Source organism: Lytechinus pictus, chromosome 13 (genome assembly GCF_037042905.1).
Source record: "Lytechinus pictus isolate F3 Inbred chromosome 13, Lp3.0, whole genome shotgun sequence".
Classification (NCBI taxonomy): Eukaryota; Metazoa; Echinodermata; class Echinoidea; order Temnopleuroida; family Toxopneustidae; genus Lytechinus; species Lytechinus pictus.
Window position 1 is genome coordinate 13,025,451 of NC_087257.1, and position 27,289 is coordinate 13,052,739.

The 27,289-nt window shown below is 37.9% G+C and overlaps 1 protein-coding gene across 1 annotated transcript; it reads right to left on the reverse strand.

Annotated features, from left to right (window-relative positions):
* Nucleotides 1–360: 360 nt before the first annotated feature.
* Nucleotides 361–26,985, reverse strand: LOC129275027 (elongator complex protein 2-like). The gene is made up of 18 exons (XM_064108225.1): nt 26,826–26,985; nt 19,186–19,374; nt 18,610–18,895; nt 17,572–17,703; nt 16,622–16,759; nt 15,393–15,488; nt 14,439–14,539; nt 13,900–14,046; nt 13,405–13,557; nt 12,151–12,249; nt 11,425–11,514; nt 10,839–10,998; nt 9,897–10,027; nt 9,340–9,520; nt 8,131–8,252; nt 6,533–6,672; nt 5,561–5,662; nt 361–4,463 (listed from the first exon to the last, which is right to left on the reverse strand). The coding sequence occupies exons 1-18, from the start codon at nt 26,949–26,951 to the stop codon at nt 4,316–4,318; spliced, it is 2,541 nt and encodes an 846-aa protein (XP_063964295.1). The 5' UTR covers nt 26,952–26,985; the 3' UTR covers nt 361–4,315.
* Between the last annotated feature and the right edge of the window lie 304 nt (nt 26,986–27,289).

Genomic DNA, 27,289 nt, shown 5'->3' on the forward strand with positions numbered 1-27,289 from the left:
CAACTCAAAGGATCAGGCATATCCTTCCAGGAGGACTTGACGTAAGCAAATCATCAGATCCTCTTGAAACCCTCTAACCATCCGAAGGTTGAGGCTGCCTGGACAGTCGATGGAAGAATCATGGCCGCCTTGAAGATGAATGAGGAGGGGATTTCTATAAAGAGAGGTGTAACTTCCCTTCAAGAAGTTTCAACATTATAAACTTTTCTATCAATCCAAGAGGTTTGAATTGAATCTATTGCTCACATTTGTTTTGCTCTTATTCTCTTTTTCTCTACATATACATGTAAGTACATTATTGTGTGATCACGTATGATTATCATGTTTTCTGTATATATATACACTATTTTTATTTTTTTTGTATCTCATGTTGTGTGTGCTGATGCGGCTGGTTTGTATGTGTGTACAAGTATGTGGATGTTCCTCAACAATTCCAATTGTTTACGTGTTTGCTTTGTGGCTTACATCCTCTAGATGAACTGCAGCTCTATCTCTATCTACCGCTGCTGAGGTCACAATGAAATAAATAAATATAAGAAAATTGTTCAATTAAGAGAATACCAGCCGATTTCAGATTTTACAAATTAGCATAATAAATCAGTGGTAAATTTGAATAATTTTTGAGATCATAATGTGGGTCGCATTCTTGCTTATATCCATTACAAGATCAATTACAAAATAGCCAAGTCAATTTTTTATTCAAACATATTAAATTTTAGGAACTGGCTTATGGGAGCATCCACAGACCAGATGAGAAAAATTGGTGTTATTTTTGCCTACAGTGATCCAATATCCCGTAAAAAGAGTCCTCCGATTACGAAAAAGTGCCCCCATTGTGGTTCTTCCGTGCAGCGGTTGGACAACCACCTCCATACTGTGCACAACGTCGCACGAAAATCGGAGGAAATGGTCCAACAAATGAAGGCTGTGAAAAGAAACTGCACAGGTTCAAAGAGAATATGATAATTGACAATTACAGGGGTACTCCAGGCTGAATCAAAATTTTACAATGATCAAGTAATGACATGAAAGCTTTGTATTATTTTGATGAAATAGTTATATGTCTTCAAGATTTTTCAATGAGCATATTGATGATGTCATATCTCCACTTTAATATATTTGATGTGGATAAAATTTCAAGGGAGATGGAAAAAACTGAGTTCCCTTGTAACAGGACTTGTAAGAGAAGTAGGGAAGCTAGAGACCTTGCTCCCCATCACCTCTTCCTCCTTTGTCGGCCAGGAAGACGACATGGGATGGGAGAACGAGGCCAAACTCCATTCCATGCGGGGGAGGCCTTGCAATAAAAGGCAAGATCCTTTGGTTTCTTTGCAATGCTATTTTTGACTGCTGTGTGCTGAGATGGTTCCTGTATCTTTCCTTCTGTAGCTTTCAGTAATTCATCATATGGGCAATTCCATAGGTTGGTGGACATGAGCTCAATGTGTCTTTGTACATATAGCCCATCTAAACCGTAACATGAGTAACCACTTTATCTGCACCCCTAGTAAAAACCATGTGTTCTTTATGTTTTAATTATATACAAATTTGTCTCCCTAATATACTTCTTTGAAATGGATATAATCAACGTTCATAAAAGCCTTGCATGAGGACACTTTTCACTTAAGTCCACTTTTCATTTTATGCATGTCCAAATCATGTAACGTGAGTAACCGACACATTTCAAAGATTTGCCAGGAGCATAATGAAATTTCCCAAGTTTTGTTTTTATACAAAGGATAGTCAGACTGCGTACTATGTTGTGATAAAGAGATGTTTAGTTCCTATCAATAATAATGGAGTTACAGCTCCAAGTATGAGTCAAGGTGTCTCCAAATGTAACGTGAGTAACCGTGGAATAGCCCATATTAATCTGATCAACCAAACTTTTGAGCCTCTGGGACATGTTGGAACAACTATCATAGTTTGAGCTGAGCAGAAAGTGGATTTTCCTTGCCATTTTTGAAGATATATTTTCATCTCATATCATCTGTTTTACACTACGTGCCCACTAATGTCTTTCTATGTAAGTGACATGTGATTTTTCTGCACATTTTTCCTTCATCTTGTCTGCCTATTTTACTGCCGGGTTCGCTCTCCTCATTCCTCACTTGTTTTGATTCATTGCTGTATCTAAACCACCATTGTGGCAAGAATGAAAGGCCAAAGACTATCTCAACAAGCAGCTCAAGATACCATCAGCCAAATAAATGAAAAAATTGATTCATGTGTTAACCCTAAAAGGACTGGGGGGGGCCATGATGGTTTATGATAGTTTATGTGGTAAAGAATGTGCGTGCCAAATTTCGGCACGATCGCACGAACGGCGGCCGAGATCAGAAGGGGGGGCCATCATGCCCCCCCCCCCCCCCCCCCCCCGTCCTCAATACGTCTCAAATAGCCCAGTCCTTTTAGCGTTAATAGAGTACCTGTAAATGGGACAATAACAAAACTCCACCATTCATTGGCAAAATCGAATAAAGCTAAAGCAAAGTATAATAAAGAACTGGAAAAAATGAAAGAAACACACAAAAATAAAGCTCTGTGCAGTGTATGCGGAAGTACACTTCAAAGAGTGAAAGTAATACCGCTGAAGCCACACTTCACATCGTAATAATTTTATGGCACAAAATATTTCAACTTGAGTCGTGCGATTCAATTCAATTGTCTGTCTTTTACAGGTCAGTGTCTTATTTCAACATTACATTTAATCAGATTTTTAATACACACTTCCTCAATTTATGTCACCAATGTAATTCACTAATGTCAACTGGGCAGAAATTAAAAATTGTGTTAAGATTTCTTTGCGAGATGCCGGATGAGCACCACATCATTGATGTGCTAGTTGTATTTCTATTATTTGAATCTAGTATTGTCATAATTTGTTAGTTTACCTCTCTTTTGCAGTTACTCTAGGAGTATATTGTGTCGGTTCATGGTTTCGTTGGCATGCCTTCCAAATCGTTTGTGCGCTTTAATTGTATGCACGTATTGAGTGGACCTTCCTGATAGCAACACTGCCGTGAGTTGCTGCCCTCTACGTTCGATGATAAATACCCTCTATTATTAAGCTTTATATAGTGATGATCACATTGGAACAAGGCTTCAGTTCATCAGTTTCTGGCCTGCTACATAGTGTCATGCACGATCTCTACTCCATGGGGAGTATTTTAATATTGAGCATTCTGCACACTCTAATTGCTAAACCAACAACACGTCGTGTCGCCATAGAACCATACTTCCGCACACCTCAAAGGTGCAGAAACACCCTTACGCACGTAAAAAAGAGCGTTTCTGCATGCATGCAATGCGTGAAAGAGTGGTGCTAAGGGCGATCCTGTACCGACACGACGAACACTGAAGTTTGCATCGCACGCGCGAGGAGAGTGGCAGAGTGTATAAAGATGTCTTGCCAAGTGATACTAGTTCCGAGGTGGGATCTGAACACACAACCCTCTGATACAAAGAACTTTAATAGAAAGGTGGAAAGTCTGGAAGAGGGCTGATCTTAGAAACATTGTGAATCTACTTCCATTCATGTATCAATCTAATTTATTAAACTGGTCAGTGACGAACTAATATTTGTTCACATGGGACGTGTACGGAAAGTAGACAAGTGGCAATTTAACAAGAAAAATTAACTTTCATCTCAAAGGGCCTAAAGATGCCAAGAGAACGCTTAAAGGGATCGTTGCACTTTGTGGACAGCTGGATTTAAAAAATTCTCAAACTAAGATGAAACAGGTGTATGAGTGCTTGTACTTGACCTCAAATACCCTGAAACGCACCACAATACAGGATGCAAAACTATAATTTATACAAAAGTAGCACTTTACTAGCCTCATTCATTTTCAAACTTTGGTTTAAACCTCCAAAGTTTAAAAATAGTTCCTGTAGATATGATACTTTGAAACTTCCAGGCTCTGTAAAACAAAGATTAGCGATGAATAGCAAATATGAGAAAACACTTCTGATTGGTTCCTGGTCAGTACTTTGAGCCAAATGCGCGTGTAATGTTGATCTTGATTGGTCAGTTCATTTAGCGGTTGATCGCTAATCTTTGTGTTCTGGAGCCCTGGACTGGTATCTATACACTATAAGCCATAAATTGAGTCCATTTCCAAGAACCAAACTGAGAATTTTTAAAATCAGTACAAAGTGAAATGATCACTTTAACCAATTGCCCACTGGGATTGCTTGGACCAGGTATAAAGCCAATGGGAATTACAAATTTCAGTACTCGACAGGTAAAGCCTCATGTGTTTGTAAATTTGCAGTTCTGTGCCTTATACATATCTGAGGGGGATGCACAACGTCATGACAGACCGTCAAGCGTGTGTATCCGCACACTGCCATCTGAACTGCAGCTAGCCAGCTGTAACCGGTTCTGACCGGTCTCGTCCTGCCGATGCCTGCTTGATGGTCTCCAGCTCAATCGTTTAACAGTCATGGTGTGACTTGACCTGAAATCAAATAAGCAAAAAGAAGTCAATACCAGGGGCCTGTTGCACAAAGACTTGCGTTTAAATAAAACTTGACATAATCAAGCAAATACTCATTTTTGATTGGTTGAAAGTCAAGTTGCGGTAGATTTTTGGGCGTTGTGCTTGTTGATTGCGACTTTCTGTAATGGCCCCCTGGTCAATGAAATCAGGCACTTCGATAAAAGTCTGAGGTGCATCTTTCCACTTTAATATCCTATCTGTATTCTAAAATATCTTTTTCAAGTTCAAGTTCGAGTTTATTCAAACCAATCAAAACAAGAGACATACATGTATTACACAGTTTAACAAAAATGAGAATATATGATACGTTTGGGACCCCAAAGAAGCAGAGCTTGTGAGAGGGGCCCCTTGTATCTATAAACAAAACAATGAGGAATGCAGGAAAGTCACTCTAAATGACATGAAGCAGGATTCCTTCTAAAATATGTTACATGGCAGAGACTTTTGGTCGGGTGCTAGATATCCTCCATACTTGGAATGTGTCAATTTACATTGAGCTTTGCAAAGTGTCAGAATGAAATTCCCAAAGATTTCCCTGTTTTTTTTTTTTTTTTAAAGTGTGATTTTTTTTCCAGAAATGAGAATCTAATCGTGGCTCACAACATATTGTATATTTAACTCAAATGTTTGATAATACAGAAATATGTATATACATAGGGCCAAAACTGTAGGGAGAGAAGAAAAACAGTATTTACGAACAGGAGGTACTGTATTTATGGATAAGTTCCAGTAAGACATACATATCAAGATAGAAAATCATCAAGAGAGACCAATCTTGTGGTCTTTATAGAGAGGTGATCCTCCTGAAGAGATGGTTGCTAGAGCAATTTAGACTGTATTGTAGATATACAAAGATTTGATATTCTACTCCCCAGATAATTTTTTTTTGTTTTTTGGAGGGGCTACTTTTCACAACCTACTGCCTAAATCTGCAACATTGGATAAGCTTTAACACTGCAACAATGGGAATTTTCCAGGACTCTTTCTGAATTTCCAAGGCTTTTTTTAGCTTCCTTGCCCTGCACCCTCCTTTGATTTTTTCCCCTGCTACTTACTGTTTAGGTAGTGTAATGAGACATGACCAAGATGTCGGCTCTGATGGGGGCCAGGAGTGTATTGATATATCTCCCGACTCGGCTCCAACAGCCAGAATGTATCTATTAAAAAAAAGAACAAAACATTTGAAGCATAAAAACTGGGCTGGTATATTCTAATAGCAAAGGTTCAGTTATCCCAAATACGTAACTACAATCTCATTCACCAAGTTTAAATAACTTTAATCCTGGAAAAAAAATTCCAACAATGATTTTTGTAAAAAAAAAATGAAAATGATAATATAAATATAAATAGTATACAATAAACTTGAATGAATTATTTGGTACATTATATCTCTCATGGATATTTGAAAATTCAGATTTTTCTAAAGATTATTATATCCTACATTAGTTAAATCCTGTATGCTGATTGGTCTAAATAGCATCATGTGACCAAACATATTCTCACATATTTTGCGATGATGTTGAAAATGAAACGCCCACTGAGGAAAAATTACTATTCCGTGACGTCAATGATGGATAGTGCACTATTCCATCATTGACGTCACAGATCATGCAATCTCTCAGGAGCATCGGTCATCGAGGTGATTCTGCGGGCAAGTCCCATGAAGGGACGGTGCTGGCACAAATCCACATGGCTTCAGAAAAAGTAGATCAGCCAGTGCAGCATGTTATCTACATTTTGTTTCAGATTAAAAAGGGATGAACTAAGTGTACAAAAACTAGATTATCAAAATCTGTTGTTCTAACATATTAAATGAAGGATATAAACAAATATACCAGCCCTTTATGTCAAAAGTATAGAGGGAATTATTAATCCTCAGTTATACTGGCAAAAATAGTAATGCCAGTCCAACCTTAGACAAATAATTCCTGCTATAGTTACTCAAAGCCTGGTATATTTGTATAATATTAAAAAATAGTTTGAACAGCTCACTGACGATGATAAGTTGTGTTTGTTTAGTCATCTACCTTCCATTTGTTGTCGTTTGTCTGGCAAAGTCTACAGCTGTCGCAGAGTCACCGATGTCTAGTGGCTTAGATATTGCTCCATACTGTCCTAGAGGTCCATTGCTACCTTCAGACTCTTTCCTCTTACCCCACACAATCACCTAATGTTAGAATATACACAACAGTTCAAATGATAGTCTATGATTCAGATTGTTCTCTCACAGGTGCGCCATGGTCTGGTAGTTCTTTCAACAGAGCATTGTGGGTCTGAATTCCAGCCATGGTGTGTTTTCCTTCGGCAAGAAAATTGGAAATTTATCTGTCATGCAGCACACAACGAAGGTGAGGTAAATGGGTATCTTGCAGGAGTAATTCATTGAATGCACACAATGCTGGAAGCAGCAACTCGAGCTTTAGTCAGGGTAATAATGTGTGCCTAGGAATAGGGGCCATTTCATTAAAATGTTTAAAATTTTCCTAATACACATAATGGGGGTAAATTTTATTGAAATCTCATCAAACCTTGACAAATAAAATGACCTGATACTTTTACTCATTGAACAGTTTTAGAATGATGGTAATAATTACACCGAATACTGTATGCCTACCTGTTGATCTTATTTTCAATAATTATCTCGTTACACTCTTAATCGTCTTATGTATAAGAACGAATGTACTACGTGCATGCCAGTATTTTGTATTAATTTTGTCTCCTTGATTATTCATATTTGTAATTTGTATGTTTGCATGTAAACAAAATGAATTTCCATTAAGTTGGACAATAAAACATTATATATAATAGTAGAATTTTGATTTCAAAAGATTTGATTTGATTCTGAGCTGATGGAAACATAAATTCTCTTCATCAATCTTCATATATTCCAAGGATGGCTCGGCTCTAGAATTAACTCCCCTCCAACACATTCCCTATAGCTCCCAACATGGACAGATTTAAGAATAGTGTTAATTCATGTTTAATTAGCTTAAAACCTTGTAGTTTTAATTTAATTATGGTTTTTACGTGGTAGTCATGGGTCACTTTTCATCATTATATGATGGCAACATCAGGCCCAAAGAACAATCTTAAAAAAAAAAAAAATTATTGAGACTCTGGCCCATATTCTGTAATCAGGTTTAACTCTGGTCTAAAGTTGTGGTTAAACTATGGATAGCCAACTGCGACACTAATCCACCCAGAGTTCAGAGCATAGGACATAGGCCCGTATTCTGAAGTCGGATTTAACTCAGACCATGGTCTAATTCTGTGCTAAAATTATGGGAAGCCGAAAGTTTGAAAATTATTATTAAGTTGTATGTTTCTTTTGTTTCTTGTGCCCTTTCCTGATTCATCGATGGTGAAGACAATCATCTTTTTATACTTCCTAGACAATAATGAATGATTTGAGAGCTAAATGAGCTGAAATATGACATCTCTACTGTTAGTGATTTATGTAACGATTGTCTATCTATACTTAAACCAGTTAAACTCGACTTCAGAATACGGGCCTTAGGGTGCAAGGGGCTGTGAAATCAGTGTCTTTGTAACGTGACATACATCAGGAATAGTGTGAGCTCCACAAATATGAAACAATTTGAAGGCCAAAAAAGATCCAATTTACCTTTTTATCTCTTGACGATGTCGCAAAATACTGACTATCATGTGACCAGGAGCATGACCAGATGATCCGAGAGTGAACTGATGTCTTCTTATCAGTGTGTGCTATCAGCCGGTAAGGAAGATCTACAGCCAAACGTGAGAATTGAATTGATTAAATTATTATGTACATATTTCCCTTGTATGAACATTCGTGAGTATTCTTGAGTATTCTGAATAAATGATTGGCCAGTAGGTGGCTTCATGTATGTGATTAAAGGGAAATCCAGCCTTGGCCATAAAATGTTGTGATTGGTAGGAGAAAAATAGATTTAACAGAATGGTGAAAGTTTGAAAGAAATCGGACAAGCGATAAGAAAGTTATAGCTGCTTTAAAATTGAGATCACTAATACTATGTAGATTTCAAATTGGCAACTGGGTAAGTAAATTATGACAAGGGGCAAGGACAACTTTCCCATAGGCCATGTACTTTATTATCAGGGATTTGTGGTTTTCTCCTAGTACCCATTCCTCTGGGGCAGTAATCTAAATATAACCCAGGTAGTATATTGTTATAGGTCCTCGTGAAAGAAAAATATAACTTGAAATAAAACTTTTGGGAAAAATGACATTTTAGCCATAATATGTATTGGAGTACATGGAAGAGTAGTCCTTGCCTTACATCACTATGACATCCCATATGCGGCCAATTTGAAGGCTCCATGGGTATAGTGATTACCAATATTTACAACTTTTAAAAATTCATAACATTCTTGTTGTTTGTCCAATATTGTTCAAACTTTCACTTATCAACTTGTCTGATTTTTCTTTTCCTTATAAAAACAAGTTTTTATTTGGGTTGGATTCCCCTTTAAAGATAATTTTTACTGCATTTACGGAAAATTATCGTGAAAACTATCAAGAACTGTTGCAGATTCTTGGGCACACCGAACAGGAAGTTGTCTCTACCAGCTAAATCTTGCAATGGAGCGGAGCAGACGCTAATCAGATTCCGCTGAGAGCAGTACCTGATGGAATTTGGACCAACAGGCCAAGATTACAGAAATTTATCATTTGAACTTGAAGGAATACAAAAGAGTGGGAATTATTCAGACTAGTTTGTAATGGCAATATCATTTGCCAGTCCAACCTGAGATAAATAATTCCCCTCTATATTTTCACAAAGCCTGGAATATTTGAATAATATTCTCAGAAATATTTATTTCTTCTAACCTTCATTCTGAACCTCCTCAAAGAGAGACCACGTCCTGTCCCTAGACACCCCAAGGAGAAAGTGACCATCGGGGGAGAAAGCCAGCTGAGTGACCGTCAGGGAGTGGGCCATCAACTGACCTTTCTGTTGCCATGACGATGTATCCCACAAGATGATAGCTGCATGCTCTGGCTTGGCTGCCTGCAAAAATTGTTAAAGAATGTTTCTATCTTAATCAATTGAAAGAGACTGTTGACAGTACATTTTTTTAAATATCAAAATTAGACAGGGAATGAAGAAATTTTAAGTGTAATGCTTGTTTGATATTTCTGTACTTATTCATATAACTCAAGATTGGGGGAAGGTGGCTTCCAAATGCAACCTGTGTACAATGCATCCCAGATTGATTGCAGACTTACAACTGATGAAAATTTGGGAAAGCGTATCGTTTCTCAAATTCAATGTTGGATGGATAAGGATTTTTGAAGATTTGCGTCAAAAACAACATCTCTGAAACAGGCTGAAGATCAATTGCAGACATACGAATGATTAAATTTTTGCAAGAGGGTGTCCTTACCTTGCATGCTGAAGCTACGATGGTCCCAGACGGATGAGCAGCAACGCTGAAGATTTCATTACCATGTCCATAGAGCTTCTGTGTCTCTGGCCATAGTGTGTTCTGAAGGAGGTGGTCCTCTGTTGGGGGCCCTGTAACAGATATCACAGCAAAAATTGTATTAGCCGATATTTCATGATAGCTCTATTTTTGTTTTGGGTATTCAAATCAACCAACTGTTAAAAAAAACCAAATTGCACACAATGGTCACACCAGCAATGAGAAGGACTCCACAACATCTTAATTTCAACATGCAAGTGTAATTTTAAGTCCTTTTAACACTTGAAACACTTCCTTGACTTACTCTCTAAAGCAACCCATGCAAAGAAGAGCTCTGTTCACTAGGCTGGTTAATCTCTCTGCACCCTGATACATGGCCTTATTTGATTGCCAAGTCTATGGATCCCCACAAAATTAATGATCAACATTCATTTTTCAAACATTGATTGATCTCTTCCTTTGATATTTTTTTTTTGCTGTTTCATTCTACTAATAAGCACCCTTGACTGGTTAAACACCCCGTTGGCTGACTGTGTTACTGATCACTCGGCTTGAGAAGTCCACAGGCAGGAGTGGATGAAAGCTTGTCCAAAATATTGTACAGGTTGGGAGAGGCTTAAATATTATTTCATTTGATCATCCCAACCGATAAAAGTTTTCTGTCTCATCCCCTTGACTTACTCTCTAAACCGACCAGTGCAAAGTAGAGCTCAGTGTACTGTTCACTGGGATTAATAATCTCTCTGTCAGCGCTATGCATCCCTCCTTCGCCCTGTGCCGATAGAAAATCTTGCATAGGAAGCTCAGACCAATTCTAAGACACCTCTAGCACACTACTGAAAAAAATTCTGTAATTTCTAGAGGCTTCCAACATAATTGGTAGAACATCCCCCTTTTACTTACTCTCTAAAGCAACCGGTGCAAAGTAGAGCTCAGTGTACTGTTCACTAGGGTGAATAATCTCTCTGTCAGTGCTAGGCATTCCTCCTTCGCCCTGATAGACGGCTTTGTTGGATAGCCCAAGGGCTGGTACACTCGCTCCTTCTGCCAGGTTTTTCGCCTCCTGCAAAGAAAATCACGATTTATTTGATCAAATAAGAGTATCAAAGTGTGACGTCGGATATTTCTCTTTTCGGGGGGCATTTCAACACTTTTGTAACCATAATTTATTTTGGAAGAGCATGATGAAATACCTCAACACATCAAATTTGGAGGGAATCAGTTCATGGTGGCCCAAGGCAAAGCCAAACTGAATACTTGATAAGCCCCATTCATGAAGCTGTTTTACAATAGATCGGTGACCCTCCCTTGGGCTAAGTGATACGTGTATAACCCTATAAAGCTGAAAAGTTGAAAAGTACATGTACAACAGCATAATTATGATAAATCTCATTGACATTTTGGCAAGTACTATATCACTATGAAATGTGATTAAAAGTATCAGTATTAAAAGGGTAGTTCACACTAAGACAGAAGTTGATGAAAGTACCTGCAATGCCTTGGCTGATGAGGTGTCAACTCCAGAAATCTTTGCCAAGTTGTCAAGAAAGTTTGTCGGAGCCTCAAACACTCGCAGAACCTGTATGTATTCAACCGTAGAAATTGAATTATAGAAAAAAATGAGATGCATTATTAGTTAATGGGGGTGGGGAGGGGGTGTTTCATCAAAAATTTAGACTGCTATTACTTGAACTACTACCCATACCACTACTATGACTACTGCTACGACTACACGTACTACAATCATTAATAAGAGTAATGCTTCTTCTATTACTACTTTTATGACTACTACTACTACAACTTCTACTAATAAAACCATGGCTACAAGAACTACTACTACTACTTCTACCACTACTACCACTACTACTACTAGTACTAGTACTAGTACTACTACTACTACCACTACTACTACTACTACAACAAATTTTAGTAGTAGTAGTACTACTATTACTACTACTACTTCTACTGCGACTACTACTACTACTACAACTTTTAGCACTACTACTACTGCTACTACTGCTACTACTACCTCTATTACTACTACTACTACTACTACTACCACCACCACCACCACCACCACCACCACCACCACCACCACCACCACCACCACCACCACCACTACCACTACCACTACCACTACCACTACCACTACTACTACTACTACTACTACTACTACTACTACTACTACTACTTTTACTCGGCCTTGACATTTTACCTTTTCATCTGCTCCTGACACAAATGAGTGAGGTCCAATCATCGCTAAGCACTGCATGTCGTAACCATGAATCTGTGGACGAGCTATCTCATGCCATGACTGGAGAGGGCGACAAATGAGATATTCATAAAAGAAATAAACACATGATACAAACAAAACAATAAGAATACCTGTAATCAGAACATTAAAGATGGTAATACATGTATTAGCTGGAGATGAATTTCATATTTTATTCACAAAATAACAATCCCACATCCTTCCCAAAGCTTGTTCTGTCTCAAAAGACCTGCAGGCTGATTCTATGTGTAAGGTTATGTACGAACTTTACAAACAACTCCTAACTCAATATCAGGGAATAATTTTCCTGGTATCGCATCGCAATTTGCTCCATAATTTTTGAAAGACTGCTATGCATAAAGTCTTCTGTATAGCATATTTTTACATAGGACTGTACATTACTTAATTGAGAGTTTTTTCTTATGACCAAAAATGCTATTCAAATTTTTAAACCAAAATTATTCCCTGAATATTAAACATTTCTTTGTCAATCCTGCTGATATCCGGAACCCTCTTATCCAAGTTCAGAACGTTTCCTTACACGATTTCACAATTTTGTTTATTACATTGATTTTCAAATTCATGGTTTATCTATAAAAATGAATAATAACAATATACAGCATTAATGAGGTGCAGATTATCTAGATGCCTGTTCAATGGCGCACTATACAGAGGTGCTAAAAACTCAGTGAGCCCCACCAGAAAATGAACATATTTCAAGAGTTCAAGTTCTGCCAAGTTTTAGATATTTAATTGTGAAGTCAGGTAATGAAATATTAGATTCAATAAAGTTTGTTTCTCTGGGCTCGTGGGACATTGTAGTGTTGTTGTTTTTCCATTCAACACTCAGCATGAAGGAGTGTATGTTCTGGTGGGGTTCACAAACTTTTTAGCACCACTGTATATCACCAGAGCTGCTAAAGGCACTTGGCGCACTCAAGGAATTAAACCTGCCGGTTCCCCATTCATCTGGGTTGACTGCAGCACAATGTGGGTATATTTCTTGCTGAAGGAAAACACGCAACAGCTGGGATTCGAACCTATGTCCGACTGATTGAAAGACTAGAGTCATAACCACTAGACGATTACTTCTATTATAAAAATGTTATAATTTTTTTATGAAACACTATTATCTTACACCATTATGAATATGTTATATTTTTACGAAACACCAGCGAGACGACATAAATCACTGACCTCCTTGCCGTTTCTTTTCCACACTGCATGCAATCTGGTGGTCTGGTCCAGGCCTACACTCAACAAGAAATCCCCATTGGGGTTCCAGGCCAGGTCCTGGACCCCTGCGAAGTGACCGCTGACCACCACCGACGGACTCCACAAACTTGGACCCTGAGAAACATAAGGGATATTTCAAAATAATCAATGAAGATGACTTAAATTCTTTAGAATTATATCATCACTAGAGACTTTTAAATCTAAACTGAAATCTTTTCTTTTCTAACAGTATTAATTCTTAGCACGTTGACACTCATCCACACTCTCTTATTCCTTCTCTTTCTTGTGCACCTTTGAACAGAATATTTCTGGATAGATGGTGCCATATAAATGCTGATTATTATTACTAATACCAGCAATAATATAATATTTTAAATCCATTTAAACTTCCCCTTTGCTACCACTTATCATTAATGATAATGTACATACTATAAAGAGTATCACATGGCTCAATACCTTTTCATTCCCTGATTCCTTGGGCGCCCTCTTTGTCCAGAGATGGAAAGCTCCTTGGTAACCATGTGATAGGATAGACTCACCATCAGGGCTGAACTGACAGCCATACAACCCCAGGGTATTGCCTCCTACTTCTCCCACACGTACCTGTTAGGGGTCACAGAAATTTAATGAGATATAAGGCCCATGACCATCCAAAAGAGTTTTCGAGGAAATAATCTCACACAATGTCAATATTATTGGTCATGAAGATGCATTTAGTAGGCTATTCCATGGGTCTTCTGTAGAGATTACAAAATAGGATGCTGTTTGTTAAATTATCCAACTGCTTTGCAGTGAACATGCACTTAGGTTTTTTAAAAGAAACATGTTTCTAATATTTAGATTGATAAACCTATCACATACTCTTGGCTGTAGATTCAATTTAGATTGATTAACCTATCACATACTCTTGGCTGTAAATTTAAATTCTTTCATTGAATTCAGAATGGTTGAGAGGGTTGCAGGAGGTAGTTACAGACCGTTTATGAAGTTCTTACCTCATCCATCCACATTGCACTTTGAGAATCAAACCTCCAGACGATCATGGTTTTGTCCATTGAGGCAGATAGCAGGCATAGTGGTTGGTGATGTTTGCCATCTTTATTGATATGAATGGAGACAATGGGAGAAATTGATTCATGACTAGAATATTTTAATTTAATCATTAATGTTTCAAAACACAGAATAGTTCATAGAGGATTACGGTTTGAATCTAGCTCATGCCAAAACATGCCTCACAAAAAAACGATGCTAGTGTTGTGTGTTAGCATGCATCACCACTATATTCAGTGCAGGTGTGAATGCAGTTGGAAAACACTCGGTACATCGGAAAGAACGCTAATATTGGTTGTGTGTAAGGGGAGAGTCACAACCTATGCGCGTTAAAAGCAATACACTATTCGTCAAAGAGAAGGGTGTTCACCCGGTGTATTGCACCTGCCAGTCTCTGGTACTACAATCTTGCTATAATCTTCAGGATTGAAGGAGGCAGTGTATAGTAGTTGAAGAAGAACATATAGCAAACCTATAGAATGAAACAGTGTTCCACTACCTCAGCTCCTAGCCTTCTCTCTTCACTCTTCTCTCTTCTAACAATTTCTGAAGACTATCCTAACAAACCAAAGTTAAACCAATACAAAATCTTTATGATATCATTAATCCTTTTTACTGTTTTGTCATTTTAAATTATGAGTAATATCAATCTCTGAAATGTATGCAATTGTTAACTATTTTATTGGTATATAATCCAACCACCAAAATATGCAATCAGGGTCCCGTAACACAAAGGTTAGCGATTAATCGTACACTTGATTTTCATGATTGATTGTGTATTGTAGTCAATGGAATCAATCGTAGAAAAGGGTTTCTACGATCATTGCTATTAAGCTTTGTGTTATGGGCCCCTGGATGCAATAAAGATTGAATTGAATTTCTTTAATAGCTCAACTTACCAAGCCTGGTTGGCTTCTGCCAATGAACTGCATAGATCCACTGCTCATGACCTGCTAACACTGATTCCAAGCTGACAGCATAACTTTGCTCTGAACCTGCAAAATGGGCCAATTTCAAAATAGCAAAGTGTCACTGCTGCCGTCATGCAAAACAGATTTGTTTAGAAAAAGTGCAATACCATATTTCATAAATTTACTAAATTCTAAAATTTTTATTTTCATAGCCTTATAATCAACTCAAAATTTTTGTCATTTTTTGAATATCTACTATCTACTATTTCAATTGTCTAATATTTATCACATTTTGTGAACATTTTAATGTAAACATGCTAATTTCAGCCTTTTGGTTGTGTAACATGGATTGTTTTTATATGAAATAAACCATGATTTAATTGAATGGAATAATTGTTTCTGGAAACCCATTTGTACTTGACCCTCCCTTGCACCATTTTTACTTATGAAATAGGCATATTTTATCACCTAATCTCTTAAAGTCTGTTTGTTTTGGAGCCCAACCTTCAAAAGGCTAAAGGCCTTTGTTTGCCCCTCAATATTCTTGGCATTACTTATTTTCTTTACCTCTTATGTGTATATTATGATAAATTTGAAATAATTGAATGAATGAATGAATTGTTTAAGTCATACACATTACAATACCAAGGTAAGCAAATTTGACAATGTCCTATCAAATAAAAAATGCAGAATGCCAACACTATGTCTGCAGAATGTTCGTTTCTGCAAAACTGGCTAAATTCAAGACTATCAAAACAATTGTTTTACATGATAAAAAGGTTCTAATATAATGGTTAACACTAAACATTAGATAGTTTTCATATTCACTATTGGGAAGCTCTCTACAACGCATCGATTCCTTTGAAAATGTAATCAAAATCACAATGGAGAGCTGAGAAGCTTTTGTCGAAAGTTGGTGGACTGGGACAGCAGATCATCCGAAGATTTGCACAGGACGAACAACTGAAATTTGAAAATATGTTGTTGTCCAGAGTCAAGAGATTCCGATGCTGTCCCGATCCACCAACTTTTGACAAATGCCTCTCAGCTCTCCATTGTGATATGACTTACATTTAAAGGAATTTGTGTGTTGTAAAGAGTTTCCCCGTAGTAAATGCAAAAAGTCCAGATAGATTTTTTTCGAAGGAGGGGGTAGGTGTTGACCTTGTTCTCTAACATGCAAGTAACTGGTTAACACAGCAATGTAGATCACTAACCTTGATGGGAAATGGTGAAGGTGTTCTTCTTGAGTTGGATCTCTCCATCTTGTGCAGTTTGCTCTTGGTTTGCTGCTATCCTCCACAACCTTATGAAACAATCTTGGGCACAGGATGCCAGCAGAATATCACCATCATCTAGGAACAATAGAAGAATATTGGTTTGATAACTTGATTTCATCATACAAGTGTGTAAATTGCAACGTCGTTATAACGTCACTCATAGATGATAATCCTGAGAGATTGGTCAACCATAGTGTAATCAACATCATAATACTAAGGGGGTGTTGCAAGAAAATATTTGCAATTAATCACAAATATTCTGTTGCTATTTTAAAATTGATTGATCACTTTTCACTATAGCACATCAGATTACACTCCTTGTTTCAAGGAGCAGATTAGCAATCAATCACAAATTTGCAATTAATTGCACGGCATATGCTTGATTTCGGGAACGAAAATAGACCTGCAATTGATCGCAAGTTTCTTGCAACACCCCATAAGAATCTTGCTATAGGATTGGTCAAAAGTCAATCATGTGATAAATTGTTTTGTTATTCAATCGTCACTGTTGATATGTTTCTTTTCTGTACCTAAAGCTGTAATCGGTGATATTAACAAAGCAATAAATAAGACAAAAATTACAACATTATATTGAATGATTTTTTTCCTTTAAAAGATGAATTTAACCATAAATTTGAATATGCATATATCAAGATTGGCTGGCCTCAGTCTTGCAATCAAGTGTAACACAAAAGTGGACTTGACATCTGGTTATAAGTGGGAGTGACATGAAATGCCCATGTCAGCAGCGGCCTACATGTATATAAAGATAATTGTGGACTCCGAGCCATGTGTAACAGGTTTAGAAATCTCACGCAGGCTTGGGCTTTGAAAGCTGTTCCATGTGTAACAGGGATCTATTCCAGGCTTAGTATAATACTACCTACCATCATGTGTGAACTCCAAACCCCTGATCCAATCCTCATGGCCCGAAAGACTCTGTACTCTGGTAAAGATATTGTTGACCTCTGTGTACAGGTGAACCTTGCAGTCATCGCCACCCACACCAAGCAAGGGGACTGTGAAAGTATGAAATTCGAAACCTATCGGCACACATCCTGAACTCGGTTTTAAATAACGCTTGAATACTTCATCCGACAAGTCCTATTTTATCCGACAGTTACAATAGTAACAGTGCTCATCAAGTTCTAAGCCAGTCAAAATCAAGGATGCAAGATCCAAAACCTTGTCGGAGGATATGTTGATAAAGCACTCCCCAGGGAAGCGTTTCATGAAAGGACTTGTCGGACATTTCATCCAATAAGTCTTGTTTTATATGGCAGTTACCACAGTAACAGTGTTTCTACACCAATCAAAATCAAGGAAAGATGTCAGATCTGAAAAACTGTCGGAGAAAGTATTGATGAAACGTTCCACTGGTCTAAAGTTGCAGTTTGACTATGGATAGCTAATTGTGACACAAATCTCAAACATTAAAAAATTATTTTTTTATCAGATCACTTCACCATTAAATACCTACCTGGGAATGATAAATAAGATGGTTGTTTTATCATTAAAGAATGAGGGGAGACCACAGCAAACATAAGAAACATACAATGTAAACAAAATGTGGACATTTTTTGGCTTTCCATAATTCAAAACAGAGTTGCATTTAGACCATGGTCAAAAGTTTTACTTTTACAAACTTTACAATTACAAACTTTTACAAATTTAAAAACCAATCAGGGGGCTCTTTTTCATAAATCTTTTACATCTTGAGATTATCGTTTTGACCCTACAAATTCAGGTTTTATATTTTGAATGTGACAGTCTTTTTTAAGAGCAGTTCCTTGCAGCTGACCATTTTTTAATGAATTTCTTTCTAAACATGATGGAAATACATGTAATTTAATAGGTCACGTTGATTATTTACATCTTTTCCACATCTTCCGTTTAGCTGTCAACCACCAGTAATCCAAACCCACCATTGCTTGAACCGATGACTGTCAATGCGACATCCACCGCAAACCCAGATCCGAACGAGATACACTGCTTCTCCACAAACACAGGGTCTCCTCTTCCTGCTCCTCCATCTTCTCCTCCTTGTTCTTTCCTTCCTATCCTCTCCCATATCCTCACAGTGGAATCGGTGGATGTACTGATGACCAACGTTCTCTGCGTGATACCCGATTCAGAGGAGCTTAGAATAGTGAGTGCGTCTACGGCCGTTACGGAACCGGTGTGTCCAGGCAAGATGCTCGATAGAGTAATCTGGTCAGAGATGATATGAATGAATGTAATTCTAATCAATAATATAAGTTGACCAGTCAATCCAAACTAACAATAAATTGCCAGGAAAGCTACTCTCTTAAAAAAATAGTTAAAATTCCAATCCTGAAGTATAGATGTGTATCACTTTGAAAATACCAAGGAAAATTATGTCATCAAATTTGGAGCCAATTTTTGTGAATATTTAAGGTTCCATCACACTAACTTGATCCCAAATAGTAAAAAACTATGTTCATTCAAATGCACTCCGCCATCACACGTCTACTTCATACCTTGCCGACTGGTCCACCCCATAGTATAAGAGATCCATCGGTGGATCCAGAAACAAGTTCTAGGTCTCCGTCTAGGTCCTGGCCTTGCACATGGCCTGATCCACATTGGTCTGTCTCTATCCACCTAACACAATTAACGCGATTCTTGTGACCAGTTAGCACAGAGAGCACTGGATTCATCCCATCTTCCTGAAAGGAAAAAAATATATAATATATAAAAAAATATATAAATATAAAAATATAAAATAATGTTATAAGCTACTAAAATCCTCACATCTGACAAGCTTTGGAAAAAAAATCACCATAAAAATTAGAAAAATTAGGTCTATTCATAATAAAATATTAAATTAGAAAGTGAAAATCACTATAAAGATGCTACAGTGTCAGGAACACGCAGCCAAGAACACTCCCCAGAACTAGAATTGAAAGTAGCACTAGTACGATAATGAAGACACGATGGAATTTCATTGGCCACATGCTAGCTATTCAAAGGGGACCTAGAAGTAGACCTTCCTTCAAGCACAGTAAACAAATTCACAGTGAAACAAATCACCGGAGGCCGATTGTGAGATAGGTTCTTTGCAAAGACCATCTCCTGTGTCTACCATTTATTATGATGTGCTGTATAAAGTGTGTTATAAAAATTTATTAAAACTATTTAGCTCTTTAGGTCGATTTTGATAGAATTAAAGTAGGTACATCTACATGAAATAGAGTATTGTGTTCGGAAATCGACATGTGCCAACGCTAGTGGGCGTGTACATTTTGCTTATTACATGATGTCATCCAACCACTGCCGAGAGCCAATTTATGAATGAAAATATAGTAAGCATGCGCAGTGCAAGCCTTCCATTGTCCCACACAGTATTCCACCAAAACAATCACCTCGTACCAAACTCGACCTAGAATTTCACTTTCCTATATTTTATATGAATTATGAAAGGTATACTCGGAGGATCTATTTTCTCACCGATACTGCACAGGTAAGTGAATTGGGATTACTTCTTGCTTTTCTGTCAAAATCTTACGAATTAGCGTCGATATGGCATCGTGTTCGTTGGAGTTTGTAGTCTATCGCAACGTGCACAAAGTCAATTGATTTCTGGGTTTTGGAGCGTCGCGTGAATATGCATGAAATTGCAGATTCTCAATAATTTTTTATCTATACTGGAGCGATCCCATCAAGAACCAAGACCATTTCCCGCGTAGATAATGTGACCAGATATCGTCATCGCTATCGATACTTTCGCATGCAGTCCGAAGGAATTATTTTGGCGACCACGCAGTCATGACGTGATCTGCGCGATTGACTAATCAGCGGTCTCCGAAACCTCGGCCTGGAAATTTGCTTTGCATGTCTATTCGACAGAAATGAAAGGAAGGCCGTTGGTGGCGCTAATACAATTCACAACCTTAATTCAGCTTGTCGGTATTTTTAAACTAGATTTTCGATTCATTGTATGCGCAATTCCAATGATTGTTTGATAAAATAGAGACACCAATAAATGCAATAACTTAAAAAACATACTTTTTATATTATTTTTGCTGACGATAATACTTTTTGGAAAATATTCAAAGCGATGACAAATTAAACAAAAAGTATAAAAAATTCTAAGTACCTTGAGCAAGTGCTACCGTTCGTTTGTCAATTAACGTAAAGTCTAAATTAAAGTAAAGTCTTTACAGTAAAAAGATTGGACACTTTGCGTACCGCTTTGCATCGATTAAAGTGTAAAATAGTTTTTGTGCCTAGTCTTTCCCTTGTAGTGTCTTTGATATGAAGATAAATTGCGCGCCCGCTTTAGCTCAGACGAAAAATTTGGAGATGGAAGCAGGGTCCGTATTTTGTCAACAAGAAGAAAAATCAACGCTTAAATGACGCTATTTGAGGGATATTCATCATATTACTTGCACTATAGTTTAGTTTTGTTCTTGAAACTGCACCAAATGTCATGTGTTTTTGTGATTGCGGCCTCAGCCAAGTACGACTTAGACCAAAAGCTTCAGTCTCTGTATTTTGGTTGTTCCGCTGAACTGCGTTGGCTCACTCACCAATACATAGACTGAAGAGCTTGGAGGCCCGTACGTACAGACAACATATTAGCAGTAACGTTAGATTTAACATTCGGCGGAAACCCGATATTCCTATCGTTTTTTTGTACATAAAATGTTACATTATGAAAAAGAAATTGCATCCATATTTACGAAAAAGTCTAAAATTCAGAAATATCGTACCTTAGACCGCAGTTACCGCTAATTCCTTTCAAATGATGATCGAAACATCGTCATCTTCGATCCTTTCGTTGGTCAACGTAAGTTGCCATCTTGGATGACGTCATCATCCTTACAGACGTATTTACCAGTCGCTATATATCTCGGTTTGTGCCGCTGCTTTGCGCTTGTAGATGTGCGTGCGTTCGGAACTTGTCGCTCGCATTGATTCGCCAGGATATAGAAAAAAATTAATTGGAAAGCCTTGATAAAAGCACAACTCATTGAACGTAGAGGGCAGCAACACATGGCTGTCATTTTTTCATCTCCTGCAGAAGAATTTAAAAAATAAGGAATAAATCATCGGTAACGTATATTTTCGATATTTTATTACATTTCTATAGTATCAAAAGAAAGATTAGAGTCTAACAAAAATAGTGGGCATTCATTCAAGATAAAATAATGTCATTTAGAATTAAAAGAAATAAAAATCTAGACAACCCGGTCCGCCGAATTGGAAGAAATGATTACACATGCAGGCTCCCACTAACACACTACCGTCTGTGAATGGGGATGATAGTAAAATGTCAGAAATTGTTGAATAAATCCCCAGAAACGACGGTTATTCCTGTCTAAGTACGACTATACTCTGTAAAGAGGACTGTACTCAACAGAAGATTAGGGGGAATTGACTTCACATCGTTCGGTAAGTTTCTTAAAAGTACTTAGATTTTATAATTTTTTTGTGAAATTTGCGGGAGTATGTTGCAAGTTTGCATGAGCCATGCCTTAAATTTTCCTGTACACGGCGGCAGTAATGCACCCATGGGTAAATTTACTAAGGCCATGAGAAGGAAGGTATTAGATTTGCGTCCAAAAATTTTAAAAATGACATGAGGCTTTTTTTCATTATTCTTTATCTAGTGGGCGTGTACATGACATCATCCAGCCACTGCCGAGAGCCAATTTATGAATGAAAATATAGTAAGCATGCGCATTGCAAGCCTAACCATACCCCCACACAGTATTCCACCAAAACAAGTGTGCAATTCTCTATCATCTCGTACCAAATCGACCTAGAATTTCACTTTCCTATATTTTATATGAATTATGAAAGGTATTCTCGGAGGATCTATTTGCTCACCGATACCGCACAGGTAAGTGAATTTCGGTCAAAATCTTACGAATTAACATCGATATGGCATCGTGTTCATCGGATTTTGTAGAGTCTATCGCAACGTGTACAAAGTCAATTGATTTCCGGGTTTCAGAGCGTTGCGTGAATATGCATGAAATTGCCGAGTCTCGATAATTTTTGATCGATACTGGAGCGATCCAATTACGAACCAAGATCATTTTTCGCGTAGACAATGTGACCGGATATCGTTATCGCTATCGATACTTTCGCACGCAGTCCGAAGGAATTATTTTGGCGACACGTAGTCATGACGTGTCTGCGCGATTGGCCAATCAGCGATCTCCGATTCGCTGAGCCGAGACGGTCTATCCGTTGTACACAGTTTATGGACAATTTGCCACAGCTAGCTTGCTGTGCGAAGATCGAAGGTGCGTTGCAGTATACCGTATGCACTTTGTAAGTGCGTAAATATATGTTTTACTACCCTGCGATGATTTGGAACTTGTAATTTCGTGATGGAGAGTAATTTTTTTTTTAAATAATGAATTTTTTTTTGAAATAATGAAATTTTCATGCAGGCGGTGGACGCAAATCTAAAACTTTCATTCTCTTGGCCTAACACGTCACAAGAAGCGGGGTCACCAAAAAATGTGCTAAAAATGAAGTGATCTGCGCGATTGACCAATCAGCGGTCTCCGAATCGCTATGCCGAGCTGGTCTATCAGTTGTACAGTCTTTGAACAATTGAATTTGCCAGTGCCACTTGTCTTGTGTGTTTGAGCCAAGATTTCTAGGCTAGCTGTAAAAAAATCTAATGGAAACTGAGTGTAAAAGAATCAAGCATTTGTCCCCCCCCCCAAAAAAAAAGGAGAAAAAGAGCCAACCTTATTTTGCCACACATGGAGTAGTACTAGTATACAGAGAACAAGGTTATACCTAGACCAAAAGCTTCGGTCTCTGTTATGTTGGTTGTTCAGCTGAACTCCGTTGGCTTCACTCACCAAATACAGAGACCGAAGTTCTAGCGCGATCTGTACAGGGGACTCAATGGCCATATGTTTATGTACTTAAGATTGGATAAAACGGGGAAGTGAATTTACGCGACAGTTGAGGTAAGTCACTGTTTTTGTTCCTTTTAACTTGATTTTTCTCAGTTTTTTGGCAATCAATGCCAAGAGGGAATATTAATTTGCATTTTGGTCGCGTTAATTTTCAAAAATTTTATTCATTAAAGACAAGAATTGAAGAGCCCAGACGGGCACTCTAAGCACCAAGGCTATTAATTCCTGTGTTAAAAAAGTGAGTGCACGCGAATTAAATGTTGGACTTAAATTACTTGATCTTACCATGGAGCTCCATGACGAAATATGTTCTTAAATTAGACTCTAGATATTACTAAATTGAAAAAATGTATAAATAGTACTCGCCTGGTCTTTTCTTGGGGTATTGAAGCCTTTTTGTCCAGAACTTGCTCAACTTTTGCGGCAAATTTTGTCGCCATAGGGTTGTGCACATTCTCGTTTAATACTGGTTGTCACGTGACACGGCAATGTCGTTAGGCTGTTTGGCCTGTATTCAAGGCGTTCTATCCATTATGATTTTATATTGAATGAAGCTAATTCTATCAGGTATAGGCCCCTATCAAGTCAAAATCGATACAGGGATCGAGAGGGGGGGGGGGTGGGGTGGAGCCAAAAATTTCCCAGTCACATGGTATGAAAATTATATTTTTTATGATTGTCCACGATCATTAGGGCAAACCCGTGTGTGGCAGTACGGTAGCGTGATGAGTAAAAAAAAAATAAAAAAAAAGAAAGAAAGAGGGCCAATGTAGGCATACATGGCGCGTGGGAATAAAGTTGCTTTATATGTTCCAAGCGAGTGAAGCAAGCGAGAAAAAAACTTTTCGTGCAAATCTAAATTTGAGATAGATATCTTAACTTACACTTTTCCTTTTCTTTTCATTAATTCCCTTCATTTCTTTTTTATCTTGGTTGTAGAACTTTCGGGGGCCCCTAGGCCTAACCCTTCCATCGTGTACCCCCAGTGCAATATCAGCAGGTGGGTCTCGATAACTCTGGATATTTAGCAATTAGACCTATTTATAGAAAAACATAACGTTAATGTTTTGACCCCTTCCCCCCAAAAAAAGGAAAAACAATTATAAACTAAGTTATATACATCCCCCTTTTCTCATTTCGCTTTTTATTTTCTCTATTCCCTCCTTATTTTTTTTTGGGGGGAGGGACCTTTTCGTGGGGCACCGCCCCTAGCTACGCGCCTACCAGATGAAGAGGCGAGCGAGCAAAACCTTTGTCACTTTTATTACAAATATCAATTTTGCAATAGATTTTGACATAACATTCGGAATTATTCTCGCATGCATTTTTCTTTCCTTTTGCTTTTTTATGGCCTTTTATTTCTCTTCCCTTTCTCTTTCTGTCTTTCTTTCTTTCTTTCTTTTCCTTCCTTCATTCCTTTTCTCTTATCCCGTTTTTTTTTGGGTGAAATCCACTGGACCGGGGATCAAGGGCCAGCCTGCATGCCCCCGGCGGTTTACGCCTCTGCCGTGGATGTAAGCTATATATACGCATGATCTTAATCTTCATTATGATTCAAACTATATAGAGGCGCATCCAAGATTTTCCAAATTAAGTAGGGGGGGGGGGGGGCGGGGTGAATTTTCTCAAGTAAAATTTGACAACTCCCAAAAAAGGTTCTTACTAAAAAAAAAAAACCGGTCATTATATTGTCTCGCGTAAAGTTTGACAAGTTAAAAAAAAATGGTCACTCAAAATGAAAGTCATTTTGTCCGCGTAATATTCGGCAAACCCCCCCCCCCACAAAAATAAGAAAAGGGAAAGTCATTTTGTCCACGTGATATTTGGCAACCCCCCCCCCCAAAAAAAAAAAAAAGGTTTTAACTATAGCAATGATCGAAGGTCATTTTGTCTCGCGTAAAATTTGACAATTTTTTTATAAAGTTGTCACTAAAAAAGAAGGTCACTTTTTCCACCATTATATTTGGCAAGCCCCCACCCCCATAAAAAGTTTGTCCCTAAAAGTGATGTATAGAAAGTCATATTGTTAATTTGTTCCCAGTAAAATTTGACAAGCAAAAAAAAGGCAAAAAAGAGAAAAGAATATGAACGAAATATCCCCATTACAAATAATGCTGTGATTCTCATAAGGGAGGGGGGGGGGGCACATAACTAGTATTAACAAAATATTTAATTCCAAAATGTTTACTATAAATCTCAAAAGGGGGAACGGGCAGAAATGCTCACCCCAACCCCCCCCCCCCCCGCCACTGATTCCAATCAATAATGACTTTTCTCTGCAATACTGATGCTTTGAAATCAAGATACTGAAGATTGATACGCTTAACATAAATTATGAACGTCTGACAAAAGATAACCAACCAATCACCTGACCGATCAGCTGACCAGTACGCGTATCACTTCGGAGTTGATCACTCGTCGCAGCTGTGTGGAACGCTCACCGAAAATCAACAAAAAGGGCCTGAAATGTAAGTTTAACAATAATCGATTTTAATTTCAACTATTTTTACAACTAAATAAAGGTTTGCCGTCCGAATGAAAGGTATATCGGATAACTCCAACTTGTATTAAGGTGTACATTTACCAAAGTCTTGGGTTGGAAATCAGAACAGCATTGTCCAACCCATAATTTGGGTAATGTCGCCTATGAGGTCCATACATGTTAATGTTTGGACCTCATTGGTACTAGGAGTAGGACTAGGAGCACCCAAGGGTTCATTACATGCCGCCGCGCACAGAAAAATCAAGCCATAGAAGTCGTGTGTTGTGGACCCAAGAAGTGAGATCCCAGCACGCGCGACCCACTAGTTAGAAATCCACTGCCAAACGCGGTTCGTGGTGCGAGGTTAGTATACTAATGATACTAATACTAACCTCGCAATACGTGTGAGTGGACTAGGACTCTAGGAGTGCAGACGGGGGGATTTTGCATTGCAACTGCAAGTCCCCTAATGGTGGCTGCACGCTAGCGAGCCGTCTGTGTATGAGGAGAAATTAAAAAAAAAATGTTAAAAAACTCCTCGAAACAGACGGCTGCCAGCTGTCTAGGTTATACCATATAGTAACCTTGTTCATTGAATGAGTGGTCTGACTCTGAGACAACCATGGCATGACTAACAGTTACACCAAAATCAATATGTAGGGCTCTCTAACTAAAATGTAGTTAACTGGAGTCGACGTTTTCGTTCACATTCATGCAAATTTTACGAGGAAATACGCATTGAACTTACAGAAACTTTAGTTATTACTACGAAGTTTGAAGTACCGATTGCAATCAGGCAATCATTTCCCCACTGAACACAATTTGGAACCCGATTACACGCAATCGCGTGATATTCAGTAGAAAAGGATTCCATCGTCACGTTTCTTGCCAATAATTTATGGTACGCTAACTGCGCCGAGATTAAATGTATAGCACGCTAAGTTAAGTTAGAGATGAACGAATAATTAATGTCAAGTCCACCCCAGAAAAATGTTGATTTGAATCAACTGAGAAAAAAATCAAACAAGCATAATGCTGAAAATTTCATTGAAATCAGATACAAAATAAGAAAATTATGACATTTTAAATTTTCGCTCATTTTTCACAATTATAATATGCACAACTCAGTGATATGCAAATGAGAGAATCGATGATGCCCCTCACACTCACTGTTCCTTTTATTTTTATTGCTTGAATCATACAATATTTCAT